This window comes from Micropterus salmoides, unplaced genomic scaffold, assembly GCF_014851395.1.
Source record: "Micropterus salmoides isolate LMB-PRFRI ecotype aquatic unplaced genomic scaffold, ASM1485139v1 Ms_hic_scaffold_11, whole genome shotgun sequence".
In the NCBI taxonomy this organism is placed as follows: Eukaryota; Metazoa; Chordata; class Actinopteri; order Centrarchiformes; family Centrarchidae; genus Micropterus; species Micropterus salmoides.
In genome coordinates, this window is record NW_024040152.1 from 6,672,526 (window position 1) to 6,687,467 (window position 14,942).

General features: G+C 35.8%; 2 protein-coding genes across 3 annotated transcripts; one reads left to right on the top strand and one right to left on the bottom strand.

The window, feature by feature from the left end:
* The first annotated feature begins 925 nt into the window (after positions 1–925).
* Positions 926–14,732, top strand: LOC119897073 (protachykinin). Of its 2 annotated transcripts, XM_038710624.1 has the most exons (5): positions 926–1,210; positions 1,476–1,578; positions 14,328–14,351; positions 14,446–14,502; positions 14,586–14,732. In XM_038710624.1, the coding sequence occupies exons 1-5, from the start codon at positions 1,109–1,111 to the stop codon at positions 14,594–14,596; spliced, it is 297 nt and encodes a 98-aa protein (XP_038566552.1). In that variant the 5' UTR covers positions 926–1,108; the 3' UTR covers positions 14,597–14,732. The 2 variants fall into 2 exon arrangements, with proteins under 2 accessions (XP_038566552.1, XP_038566551.1); XM_038710623.1 differs by lacking the exon at positions 14,586–14,732 and having other exon boundaries at positions 14,446–14,576.
* On the bottom strand, positions 4,543–7,846 carry LOC119897068. The gene is made up of 8 exons (XM_038710615.1): positions 7,470–7,846; positions 7,173–7,307; positions 6,709–6,777; positions 6,482–6,576; positions 5,555–5,681; positions 5,239–5,356; positions 5,081–5,157; positions 4,543–4,681 (listed from the first exon to the last, which is right to left on the bottom strand). The coding sequence occupies exons 2-8, from the start codon at positions 7,242–7,244 to the stop codon at positions 4,571–4,573; spliced, it is 669 nt and encodes a 222-aa protein (XP_038566543.1). The 5' UTR covers positions 7,245–7,307; positions 7,470–7,846; the 3' UTR covers positions 4,543–4,570.
* Positions 14,733–14,942: the final 210 nt, after the last annotated feature.

Here is a 14,942-nt window from a genome sequence, read left to right on the forward strand (position 1 = left end):
ATGTAACATTTATTCATATGACGATATAGTCCTAACGGTACAAAACATTTAATACACTTTGTTCATTCCACGCAGAGAAATTAAAGGCAAAAAAACAAACAAAAAACAAATAAAACTAGAATTGGCCTACTATATATTATATATAGCATAAACTAGGCAATATATAACAGGCACAAAACATACAATAAATTGAGGCAGTAACATAAATAGTCATTAAAATGTATGAGTTCATAAAAGTACCCAGCAACTATGAAGCAGTTATATCGACCAGTTAAATTAAAATGGTGTTTACACTGTAATGTGCATCAGTTATAATAATCCAATAATAAAGGCTAATACAGGGATATGGTAGCCTACTCTACAACACTGAGGGTCATTAATTTTAGTAGCCTATTGATAGCCTATTTAAGTTTGTTTGACTTATGTACTTTTTACATAAGGGTACTTTTTAAATGCAGGACTTTTACTTCTATTTGAGTACATTGTGGCATCACTAGGCTACTTCTCCTTAATTAAAAAGATCTGAATACTTCTTCAATAACTGGATACTATAAAGATTTCCCTGCGGGATTATAGTTTATGTTGAGTGATCCACACTTTAATTTACTGTATTTATAATGTAGGAATAAATGCACCTCCTAGTATTGGCTATTTTGGAAGTCTTTTTTCCGACTTGTCACTTGATTTAGACAATATTCTTGGGGCCAGGAAGTCAGTTTTGGTCTTGAGTTGAATTGTTGACACTCTCAGTTGGTCAGTCTAATGATCTATGTAGGCTAAGTACCCAGCGCATGAAACACATAAAGTTTATAAGATATGTCAAAATAAATCCCTGTGACTCACAGCATAATTACCGAAATCACCCACTCCAGTTGTGCGTAAAAGCCCTTGTGCGTAAATGGAGCGTTGGACCCCGTGGTGCAATGGTGCATCACCAGGGAAGACGCGCTGGTGTCTCTTCTCTATAATCCCGCAGCAAGGTGCAGACTACCTGCGCACAAATATTTATTGTTATCTGTAATCCAGGATAAATATAAAAGATATATAAAAGATTCATATTTAATATTTGTATTCAGAGGCATTTGAGTGAAATTACGCACGGTTTCCAATGATGGAGCTAGTTAAATGTGTTGTTATAGCTGTGTTGCTTCTGACAAATGTTTTCTGTCAAGAACTGGATGTTGACAACTGGAGAGAAGGCATCGGAGAGGTAAGACTGATCTTATTTCCATTTGTGGATGTATTAGAATTTGTCATTCATGAAAACAAAAGACATTTCAATACCAGCGTTTCCCAAAAGATTTTCGGTTGGAAAAAAGCTTTACTGAAACACAAATCAACTTATAATACTTTATATATAATATCTTTCCTGTTTATATATTCTCAGTAAGATGGTTTATTGAAGTTAGAAAAAAAGTTTTTTTACACAGAGATAAACTTGCAATGTTTTATCCCTTTCTTATGCTTCAAACAAGAACAAATGGCCAAACTCTGAAGAAATTCAAGATTTATTAGTGAGAATGACCAGAAAACCAGGACCACGCCGATATCTTGGGCTCATGAGGAAGAAAGAGTCTGGTAGAGCAATTTGAATGCATTTCATACAAATTAATGCTGTAGTTATGTTTAGGACCTGTTGCGTACCGCGGTGAAGTTAGTTTTAAGTTGGATATTCGACAGACATTCACCCAGGATCCAGTGACGGCTTTTTAGTCAGTTCACCCAGTGACGGTTGTATAAGTGCGGTTAGCTCACCTCTGATGGCTCGCTTTTAACCAACGGGGGTTAACTTAGGGACCGTCAATAAATTACAATTGTGAGAACAGTGTTATGGGAAAATCATTATTTATTTCAATAGCTTCCAAGTCATGTGACACAGGGACTTCAAACCAATGCCGAATTGTAGTACTAGACTAGGCAAATGAGACACACCCCTTCATATTTGATTTGAGTGCATTTTTTATTTTATATGAATATTTATTCATAATTTATGTAAAATAATGCCTTTTTTTTCAATAGCTTCCAAGTCATGTGACACAGGGACTTCAAACCAATGCCGAATTGTAGTACTAGACTAGGCAAATGAGACACACCCCTTCATATTTGATTTGAGTGCATTTTTTATTTTATATGAATATTTATTCATAATTTATGTAAAATAATGCCTTTTTTTTCAATAGCGTCCAAGTCATGTGACACAGGGACTTCAAACCAATGCCGAATTGTAGTACTATACTAGGCAAATGAGACACACCCCTTCATATTTGATTTGAGTGCATATTAAAATTTATATGAATATTTATTCATAATTTATTGAAAAAAAGTGCTGGTTTTTTTCAATAGCTTCCAAGTCATGTGACACAGGGATTTCAAACCAATGCCGAATTGTAGTACTATACTAGGAAAATGAGACACACCCCTTCATATTTGATTTGAGTACATATTCGAATTTATATGAATATTTATTCATAATTTATGTAAAATAATGCCTTTTTTTTCAATAGCTTCCAAGTCATGTGACACAGGGATTTCAAACCAATGCCAAATTGTAGTACTATACTAGGCAAATGAGACACACCCCTTCATATTTGATTTGAGTACATATTTGAATTTATATTAATATTTATTCATAATTTATGTAAAATAATGCCTTTTTTTTTCAATAGCTTCCAAGTCATGTGACACAGGGACTTCAAACCAATGCCGAATTGTAGTACTAGACTAGGCAAATGAGACACACCCCTTCATATTTGATTTGAGTGCATATTAAAATTTATATGAATATTTATTCATAATTTATTGAAAAAAGTGCCTTTTTTTTCAATAGCTTCCAAGTCATGTGACACAGGGATTTCAAACCAATGCCGAATTGTAGTACTATACTAGGAAAATGAGACACACCCCTTCATATTTGATATGAGTACATATTCGAATTTATATGAATATTTATTCATAATTTATGTAAAATAATGCCTTTTTTTTCAATAGCTTCCAAGTCATGTGACACAGGGATTTCAAACCAATTCCGAATTGTAGTACTAGACTAGGCAAATGAGACACACCCCTTCATATTTGATTTGAGTACATATTTGAATTTATATTAATATTTATTCATAATTTATGTAAAATAATGCCTTTTTTTTTCAATAGCGTCCAAGTCATGTGACACAGGGACTTCAAACCAATGCCGAATTGTAGTACTAGACTAGGCAAATGAGACACACCCCTTCATATTTGATTTGAGTACATATTTGAATTTATATGAATATTTATTCATAATTTATGTAAAATAATGCCTTTTTTTTTCAATAGCGTCCAAGTCATGTGACACAGGGATTTCAAACCAATGCCGAATTGTAGTACTAGACTAGGCAAATGAGACACACCCCTTCATATTTGATTTGGGTGCATTTTTTATTTTATATTAATATTTATTCATAATTTATGTAAAATAATGCCTTTTTTTTCAATAGCGTCCAAGTCATGTGACACAGGGATTTCAAACCAATGCCGAATTGTAGTACTAGACTAGGCAAATGAGACACACCCCTTCATATTTGATTTGAGTGCATTTTTTATTTTATATGAATATTTATTCATAATTTATGTAAAATAATGCCTTTTTTTTCAATAGCTTCCAAGTCATGTGACACAGGGATTTCAAACCAATGCCGAATTGTAGTACTACACTGGGCAAATGAGACACACCCCTTCATATTTGATTTGAGTACATATTCGAATTTATATGAATATTTATTCATAATTTATGTAAATAATGCCTTTTTTTTCAATAGCTTCCAAGTCATGTGACACAGGGACTTCAAACCAATGCTGAATTGTAGTACTAGACTAGGCAAATGAGACACACCCCTTCATATTTGATTTGAGTGCATATTAAAATTTATATGAATATTTATTCATAATTTATGGGAAAAAGTGCTGGTTTTTTTCAATAGCGTCCAAGTCATGTGACACAGGGACTTCAAACCAATGCGGAATTGTAGTACTAGACTAGGCAAATGAGACACACCCCTTCATATTTGATTTGAGTGCATATTAAAATTTATATGAATATTTATTCATAATTTATGGGAAAAGTGTTGGTTTTTTTCAATAGCGTCAAAGTCATGTGACACAGGGACTTCAAACCAATTCCGAATTGTAGTACTAGACTAGGCAAATGAGACACACCCCTTCATATTTGATTTGAGTACATATTCGAATTTATATTAATATTTATTCATAATTTATTGAAAAAAATGCTTTTTTTTTCAATAGCTTCCAAGTCATGTGACACAGGGACTTCAAACCAATGCCGAATTGTAGTACTACACTGGGCAAATGAGACACACCCCTTCATATTTGATTTGAGTGCATTTTTTATTTTATATTAATATTTATATTTTTTTCTTCAATAGATTCCATTTCAAATGATTCAGGGACTCAAAACCAATGCCGAATTGTACTACTACCCGTTACACATATTACACACCTCTTGTACAACTGCAGTTGTACCACACAGAGTCAGTCATTTTCTTCCACAGCATTGAGCAGATTTCAAAGAAACACTTTATTTACACAACGGACATTCCCAGTTTCCTTTCTTTGCCTCTTCATATTGTGTGCTGTCCATTTCCACACACTGAGCATGGAACCACCGTTCACAGCCATCACACTGGACCTGTGGAATTGTAAAAAATCTTTCATAACATATTTATATATATATTTATTTCAATGTCTGTTGCTTAGAGGTAGAGCGGTTGTCCACTACATGGAAGATATATGCCCCCTCTGTATTTGCTCAGAAGGCTGTGCCATTGTTGTGTGAGTGTGTGTGAACGAGTATTAGTTTCTTTCTCATCAGCAGTTGGCACCTTGCATGTATTTCTCTGCCATCGTTGTATGAATGTGTGTGTGAATGGGTGGGTTTATATTTGGTGTAAAGTGCTTTGAGTGGTTTATTACAAACCAAGGTGTGTATACACATTGGTTTGACCTTTGTGTTAGTTGACTTGTCCTCAGCCATACTCAAGTAGGTCTACATCACAATTAAACATGAGATCGCTGCTTCACAACTCACCCAGTCTGTAATGGGGGGTCCAGATCCCGGAGGCCTTAAGGCTGCACACATAGCACAACATGAGTGCTCATCAAAGACTGAAAAAATTATTACAATATATTATTTATTTAATTAAAGTATATTGTAGGTATACTGTATGCATAATTTACAGCATGTACCTGATGCTTCTAGGAGTTGGAGAGCTAGATCTCTCCTCTCCCTTGTCATGTGCGTTTTTGATGTTTCAAATCTAACATCTGGCATCAGAGGGAAGGCCTCCATCACAGCGTTTGCCATCTAAACACACAACACTACTGTTACAGAGGGTGTTTCTTCTTCATTGGATAGTAATACAACAGATACAACTAACATGGGAGGTACATTATAGAGGACAATCACCCATGACAAGAATGCTTCACAAAAATACTGTAGAAACAGATTTGATTCACATAAAATTGTTTTTAACATAAAAATCAAATGATCTCCTTAGCTTACCTTAACAACAATCACACCACAGCTGCTTCCGTCTTTTTGAACTGGGTGGCACATAACTCCCCCTTTCCACTTTACATCCACCCAGTCTGTTTTGCTGTGGCATGTCCTTCTCATCCTGAAGTATTCACTGAATAAGTAAACGTTAATACACTTTAAACAGATACAGTGTGTAGGTCAAAAGATAATATCCGCTCACAGACATTTGGTACCACTAGTGAATAACCAATGTTTGTATTCATCTCATCATTGCAAATGCTTGAGGGATGGGGAGAGGGCAGTCATAAATATTAGGCTACTTTATATAAGTAATAAAAAATTTCTCAAGGAATCTTAGGAACTCTACATTCCCATGCCAAATTCTTGTCAACTTTAATAGAGAAGCCATAGAAAGCATCCTGACTGGAAACATCACCACCTGGCATGGGATGTGCACGGCCCAGGACAGGAGGGCTCCGCAGTGGGTGATTATAACCGCCAAGAAGATCATTGGTACCCATCTACTAAGCATCAGTGATATTGGTGAGGTGAGGTGCCTACAGAGCCCCAAGGACACTAAAGGACAGTACCCACCCAGTCTGCAGCCTGTTCACCCTGCTGCCTTCTGGTAAGAGATATACAAGTCTCTGCTGTCATACCACCAGATTGCAGGCCAGTGTTTTCCCCAGGCTGTTAGACTTTTAAATTCTAATTCAAATTCATCCTCAGCACTGCTCCATGCAAAATATTTCACTATTTTATGAGTGTTCTGTACTGAATAACGTCTGCGTTGTAGCAGAAGGGTATTGGATTTAATTTTACAACCCTATTGTGATATAACAATTAAATCTACCTTGTACACTTCAACACCAACTTATTATTGCAGGTTTCAAAACTCACCGTAGACATATTTATAATCAAATTTAAAAAAAAGCTTAAATGTTGATTTACTGTATTCTTTTAGCAGCCCGTTTAGAGTCCTCCAATTCAGATGACATGGGGGCTGGATCCATCAAGAATACTGTGCTGGTTTTAGCATTAATGTACTGTCACAGAAAAAAGGAAATGTATCTTAGTCACAAATACTTTTCGTTTCATTGCTTTTCAAAAGTGAAATGGTGTACATTCGAAGACAAATACAAAATAATAAAATAACAAATAACAACAGAGTTACAAACCAGAAAGTTCCAGTGGTTGTTGTTGACAAGCACAAATGACAGAACAGCTTCATAGTTCTCAAAGTTTACCTACAATTGTATGAAATACAAAATGATGAAAACAAACATACAGACTTCTAATGACAAATCCATAGTTATCCACTGACAAATGTGTTTTGATGCCCTTTCTTTTTGTATTTATCTTTAGAGAACTGTTGGTAAGGATATCCAATAGAAAACATTTACTTTCAACCAAAGGATTAATGAGGGGATTTTTCCTGGTGAGCACACTTTGAACGAGGAACAAGGATAAAGTAATGCATTATCTCAATTTTGTAATTGTTTGTAATGAAGACTTGATTGATTCTAAGCCCATGTTTTACTGTATGTAGATAATGAGTGTAAACTTCCATTTCCCAAACCCACCACACACCATCACCGCGCACAAACAAAACAAACCATACAAAACACATACAGCATATTACCTTTGGTAAACTGTGACGGGGTAGCTCAGTTCTGTCACCGAACAGTATCCCACCTGTAGTGTAATGACTCATCAAGTAGATGGTGTCCACCACACTGAATGTATGGGCAGCAACATGAAACAGGGCCTCAATAACCTGGCATAAACAACATAATAGCCAATTATTACACATTCCAACATTTGTGGAACTTTCCTTTCTGAGTTTCGGAACATTCCTTGATGTAATTCTAAAAATGTAAATACAATAAATCCTACATTGTAGAGTGAATCTTTATATACTTAAAATACACTCACGTACCTCCCCTGTCAACCACTGGTGTGGTCGAAGTGTGCGTAGCTCACTGTGGTGGATAAGGATGTTGCGCCCCTTAATCTGTGAAGGGACCAATGCAACGACCACCTCTGTGTCCCTCTTTTTCCACAATAAGGTTAACTGCAAGTCAGGATTAACAGGAAGTCAATACATGCTGGTTACTATGGACAGTCTGGGTATTGAAAGAAAAAAACTTTAAATAAATTTTGAAGGAAGGCCTTATTTTAAGAAAACAGCAGAACAACATTTAGAATTGGCCATTTTTCTGTTTTACCATGTAGTGTTTTTCTTCTTCTATTTATACCATGTTATATAGTGTATTTACAAGCAGTTTTGTACTTTATACCTAACCTTTAAGGTTTTGAGGATGAACGGCCTAGTAGTTGTACCTTTACAACATTGTTCCCATTTATTGGGAAATGTATGTCCCGAAAATAAATTTACATGATAAATCATATGGATCGCTTTTTTGAAACACTGACCAAAATTCATATTATACTATATTGCTTCATGTCCTTTCTCCTGCACTTTTCCCCAGTCAAGCCTATACTATACTTATTTGTTTGGTAAAATGTTTATTATTTCAAATATATTTACCTTTTTGTCTTTATCTGATTGATCCTGATCCACTTTTTTTCCTCTTCTCTTTACTTTTGCAGCATGTGGGCTCTTGGGCTTTGATAGTGTTTTGGGTGGATTGAAGTACTTTGACTTGGACCTGGAGTGACCAACAGAGCTGTCCCGCTTGTTCCATTGTTCTTCATGGTCATCATCTGGCCTGCTACAACTTGCAAAGTTCTTATCCAAAATCTGCATTGGCAAATTATGTTGCCCAATGTGCTCTATATATCTTCCTTGGATTGAGGCAAACATTTTGGAAATGAACTCTGCTGGTCTCAGGTACCTTTTCTTTAAAAGGATGGAGTGTTTGACCAAACCAAACCAGAGCTCAACATGACAGTTGGTATCCCTAGTTTTGGCACTTCCATCTGTTTTACAGGTTCTGATTTTTCCATGCCGTGACAGATCCCCGAGCAACAAACCACTCCACAACGGTAAGATCCCCATGTAGTTTTTTAACAGCACATCGATGACACCCGGACAGTGGTAATGGTTTTTAATGCCAACTGCATCATCTGACAGGATGTCACACTCAGCTTGGTCCCGTCTGACTTGAAAAGCACGTGTGAAAGGTGATTTTCCAAAAATACTGTCAGCAGGTTTCTCACTTGGTCTTTCCTCCTCTCCAATGACATGTCCACTTTCTTCCAGCTTCATGTCCTGGGTTTGCAAAACACACTTGTTGAGGTACATTTTGCTCTGGTTTACCGAATGAGTGTATTCCTCTGCATCAAAAAGCACACACATGTGATAAAAAACTTCAAGGGCCACCTGCATACTTGTGCAGTTGAGGAGGTAAGCAAAACTGAATGCGGCAAACTCATGTATGCCTCTGTCTCCTGTTTTTTTGCCAAATGCTTGGGATACAGCCTTCATGATATGGGCAGAGCACAAATGCAGCACAGTGAAGTGGGGAATAGGTTCACTTTGTCCAGACACTATATCAAATGCTCTGGCAAGGTACACTGAAATATTCTCCTTGTTGAAGGAGATGAGCATACTGTTAATCAGAGCCCAGCTGTAATCTGTCTCGACTTGTGCTATTTGTCTTTTTGTTGTGTGAGACAACTTCCTTGTGAATTCCATGAGCCAATGGGAAATAGATGGAATAGAATGGCTGTTGGAAATCAGTTCTGTGACAGGTAAGGGAGGCTTGTCTTTGCCCATGCCTGGCAAAACGAGAGCATAATATAACACTCGTTTATTTTGATCCGGGATTTTCTGAACCACGCCACCTGTGGCATCAAGGTAGAGGGTGATGGGTGTTGGTCTTCTTAGGTGTTCAGCAAGAATCTTTATTCCAGTTTCTGTGTGTAAATGTACAGCAAAAGGACTTATTTGTAGGTGCTGAAGATAGCCTTTTGATGATGCATGACTGCTGCTCTCTGCAATTACTTTTTGAGTCAGCATGAGTTCAAGCATCATGTCGTTATGGAGCCTAGCACTCTTCCTCACTTCAGAGGATATTTTTTTCAAAACATCCTTGGTGAGGCTTCTAGTTATGTTCCCAGCCATGATCTCTTCAACAGGTGTCTTTTTCAGCATACAGTAATAATAATTACTGACACCATTGGTAAGAGCTTTGGCAATCTTCCCTCTTCGCAGGTATTTTGCTGGTCTAGATCGTGTTTGATTTTTATGGTGTGTTACTTCCCCATTGCGCTTCACTTTAAAGGAAATATTTTTATCCTTTGATTTTGGTTTGTTTTTCTTGGAGAAAACGTAGACAGCCTTGCATCCATCAAATGCACATTGAGCTGAGGCACGGAAAAATGAGGAATTCTTTTTACGGCTATCGCTTGTCTTGACATGCTGATATTTAAAAGCAAGTGTACAGCATGGATTTTTTTTCAGAAATGCATGATAAAATGTATCGGTCCATGGGGGAATGAGTTTTGTTCCCCCATGTTTAGGTTTAATTTTGTTCCATTGTTTTCTTGTTATCACAATTTTAAACACTTTTGGGCCTGCTTTGCACTTTCTGTAGTCAGTTTGCTCAAAGTGATCATCTGTTTTAGTTCTCAGTTTTCCCTTTCCTTTCCCACTTTTACTTTTAGGAAGGACTTTTTCATTTGTCTGGCCTAAAGTCTTCTTATATGCATCTATGTCCTCTTCTCGACTCTCTGTGTCATGCTGCAGCTGTGTGGTACACGTTTTGCTCTCATCAGGTGTACTGTCCCTGTCTTCTTCACCTGTTGGTATCTGTTCTATGTTTACACTGCTAAGCTCTTCTCCATTGTCCGTGTCTTTATCTGGTTTGTCAGTTACTCTGCTCTCTTGTCTGTTACTTGTCTGCAGAGCTTTGCTCCTTGTCTCCTTTCTCTTAACCTTGCAATGTTCGTCTTTTTTAGCTGTCTCCTCAAGCCTTTCTCTCTCAGTGACTTCTTTTCCTAAACATAAAAATATCCCAAAAGTAATTAATCTAATTACTAAATTAACTAAAAAATATGTCAAACCTAAAAAACATAAGCAAATCAAATTTTTAATTCAACCACAGTGAATAAATATAGGTTTAAAAAATAATGACATTCTTGGTTATGATGGAGACTGACCCAATATTTTGACATGAAATAGCATAGAATTTGTGAATTTCTATTAATTCACAATTTCTATTCTATTACTCCCTTTTTTATTTCTATTAATTACATCCAAATTGCTTTAGTTTGATGTAGTCTAACCAAAAATTAAGCTAACATTACAAAACTTCTGGGGGCTCAACAACTTACCTGCATTAAGCCCCTCTGTCCGGACTGCTTGTCTGTCTTCAAACCATATGACTTTCAACCACTTTAGATGATCTTTGTTGTTGTTTTTAAACAGAGTAAGTGTGACTGAGCTCCACTGTTCAGGTGTAATATTTACCTCAGTAAAACCATGAAAAATGAAAGACCTGATTATAACATCTCTACCTCCAGCTTTTTGCCAGAGATCTGTACTCCTCTGCCTCTGGCCTTTTTTGAAACGCCCCATGTTGTTTTTAAAGAGCAAACTCCTTTTCCTTGTTGTCTATTTTTCTACACTGTCTTCTACCTCGTTCTTCTTCTTTGCAAATTATATGAGATTGTCATTCAAGTACAGGTGCATTATCGCCACCTACTGCTCCTTGGGATATTAGTCAACCTGAATCATTGTACAGACCTGCCTTAAATTGTTGAAATTTTGTTTTATTGGTGTGTTCTTCAAAAATTTCCTGGCAATAAACAAACAGTTGCATATCTCACAAATGTACGCAAAAAATTTTGTCCATAAAATACTAATAAATATTCATATAAAATTCGAATATGCTCTCAAATCAAATATGAAGGGGTGTGTCTCATTTGCCTAGTGTAGTACTACAATTCGGCATTGGTTTGAAGTCCCTGTGTCACATGACTTGGAAGCTATTGAAAAAAAACAGCATTTTTTTCAATAAATTATGAATAAATATTAATATAAAATAAAAAATGCACTCAAATCAAATATGAAGGGGTGTGTCTCATTTGCCCAGTGTAGTACTACAATTCGGCATTGGTTTGAAATCCCTGTGTCACATGACTTGGAAGCTATTGAAAAAAAACAGCATTTTTTTCAATAAATTATGAATGAAAATTCATATAAAATAAAAAATGCACTCAAATCAAATATGAAGGGGTGTGTCTCATTTGCCTAGTCTAGTACTACAATTCGGCATTGGTTTGAAGTCCCTGTGTCACATGACTTGGACGCTATTGAAAAAAACCAGCACTTTTTCCCATAAATTATGAATAAATATTCATATAAATTTTAATATGCACTCAAATCAAATATGAAGGGGTGTGTCTCATTTGCCTAGTCTAGTACTACAATTCAGCATTGGTTTGAAGTCCCTGTGTCACATGACTTGGACGCTATTGAAAAAAAAGGCATTATTTTACATAAATTATGAATAAATATTCATATAAAATAAAAAATGCACTCAAATCAAATATGAAGGGGTGTGTCTCATTTGCCTAGTGTAGTACTACAATTCGGCATTGGTTTGAAGTCCCTGTGTCACATGACTTTGACGCTATTGAAAAAAACCAGCACTTTTTCCCATAAATTATGAATAAATATTCATATAAATTTTAATATGCACTCAAATCAAATATGAAGGGGTGTGTCTCATTTGCCTAGTGTAGTACTACAATTCGGCATTGGTTTGAAGTCCCTGTGTCACATGACTTTGACGCTATTGAAAAAAAGGCATTATTTTACATAAATTATGAATAAATAATCATATAAAATAAAAAATGCACTCAAATCAAATATGAAGGGGTGTGTCTCATTTGCCTAGTCTAGTACTACAATTCGGCATTGGTTTGAAATCCCTGTGTCACATGACTTGGACGCTATTGAAAAAAAAGGCATTATTTTACATAAATTATGAATAAATATTCATATAAATTCAAATATGTACTCAAATCAAATATGAAGGGGTGTGTCTCATTTGCCTAGTCTAGTACTACAATTCGGCATTGGTTTGAAGTCCCTGTGTCACATGACTTGGACGCTATTGAAAAAAAAGGCACTTTTTCCTATAAAGTATGAATAAATATTCATATAAAATAAAAAATGCACTCAAATCAAATATGAAGGGGTGTGTCTCATTTGCCCAGTGTAGTACTACAATTCGGCATTGGTTTGAAATCCCTGTGTCACATGACTTGGAAGCTATTGAAAAAAAACAGCATTTTTTTCAATAAATTATGAATGAAAATTCATATAAAATAAAATATGCACTCAAATCAAATATGAAGGGGTGTGTCTCATTTGCCTAGTCTAGTACTACAATTCAGCATTGGTTTGAAGTCCCTGTGTCACATGACTTGGACGCTATTGAAAAAAAAGGCATTATTTTACATAAATTATGAATAAATATTCATATAAAATAAAAAATGCACTCAAATCAAATATGAAGGGGTGTGTCTCATTTGCCTAGTGTAGTACTACAATTCGGCATTGGTTTGAAGTCCCTGTGTCACATGACTTTGACGCTATTGAAAAAAACCAGCACTTTTTCCCATAAATTATGAATAAATATTCATATAAATTTTAATATGCACTCAAATCAAATATGAAGGGGTGTGTCTCATTTGCCTAGTGTAGTACTACAATTCGGCATTGGTTTGAAGTCCCTGTGTCACATGACTTTGACGCTATTGAAAAAAAAGGCATTATTTTACATAAATTATGAATAAATAATCATATAAAATAAAAAATGCACTCAAATCAAATATGAAGGGGTGTGTCTCATTTGCCTAGTCTAGTACTACAATTCGGCATTGGTTTGAAATCCCTGTGTCACATGACTTGGACGCTATTGAAAAAAAAGGCATTATTTTACATAAATTATGAATAAATATTCATATAAATTCAAATATGTACTCAAATCAAATATGAAGGGGTGTGTCTCATTTGCCTAGTCTAGTACTACAATTCGGCATTGGTTTGAAGTCCCTGTGTCACATGACTTGGACGCTATTGAAAAAAAAGGCACTTTTTCCCATAAAGTATGAATAAATATTCATATAAAATAAAAAATGCACTCAAATCAAATATGAAGGGGTGTGTCTCATTTGCCCAGTGTAGTACTACAATTCGGCATTGGTTTGAAATCCCTGTGTCACATGACTTGGAAGCTATTGAAAAAAAACAGCATTTTTTTCAATAAATTATGAATGAAAATTCATATAAAATAAAAAATGCACTCAAATCAAATATGAAGGGGTGTGTCTCATTTGCCCAGTGTAGTACTACAATTCGGCATTGGTTTGAAGTCCCTGTGTCACATGACTTGGAAGCTATTGAAAAAAAACAGCATTTTTTTCAATAAATTATGAATAAATATTAATATAAAATAAAAAAATGCACTCAAATCAAATATGAAGGGGTGTGTCTCATTTGCCCAGTGTAGTACTACAATTCGGCATTGGTTTGAAGTCCCTGTGTCACATGACTTTGAAGCTATTGAAATAAATAATGATTCTCCCATAACACTGTTCTCACAATTGTAATTTATTGATGGTCCCTAAGCTAACCCCCGTTGGTTAAAAGCGAGCCATCAGAGGTGAGCTAACCGCACTTATACAACCGTCACTGGGTGAACTGACTAAAAAGCCTTCACTGGATCCTGGGTGAATGTCTGTCGAATATCCAACTTAAAACTAATTTCACCGCGGTCTGTTGCGTTCCGGTCTGATTTCATTTATTTCCCCCGAACAGCAAAAACGCAGCCAACTCGTAAACGTAAGCAGTCTATAATTATTAATTTGCTTGTTTTCAGCAGCAAATATTTTAGAGTGACACTGTTCAGCATTATAACGGATTCTTTCATTCCCAGGGCATAAATTTCAAACCTTTGTGGGTCTGATGGGTAAAAGGAGCTTTGAGGATGATGGTATGATACTTCCCACATACATATATACTGACTGGTAATTACGGTGGAAATCTGCCTGGTAACAGCTGATTTCATCCCTGCAGGAGCCCTGTGAGCAACCCCCGAAGATCGAGGACCTGCGTTTGATTTTCTTACTTTGCTTCATTTCAGGGTGACAACAAAATGTTTTCCTTTGTTTGGTCAGTCTGTCATGGTTTCATAAAAATAAAAATATTCTAATTCAAATTCAACAGTCTGTTGCCAATGCAAAACCTATAGGCAGACAGCGCCATCTACTGTTGAAATAAAATGGTGAACAACAGTCTCAGTCTGTGACACTGGCGTTTTTAAAGCAAATGTAACCGTAATATTTCATTGATATAAAACAGTGTCTTGTTTAAAAAGTAACATCAGCTCACAAAAACTGTCCACACCACTTTTCATAATAAACCCATCTCACT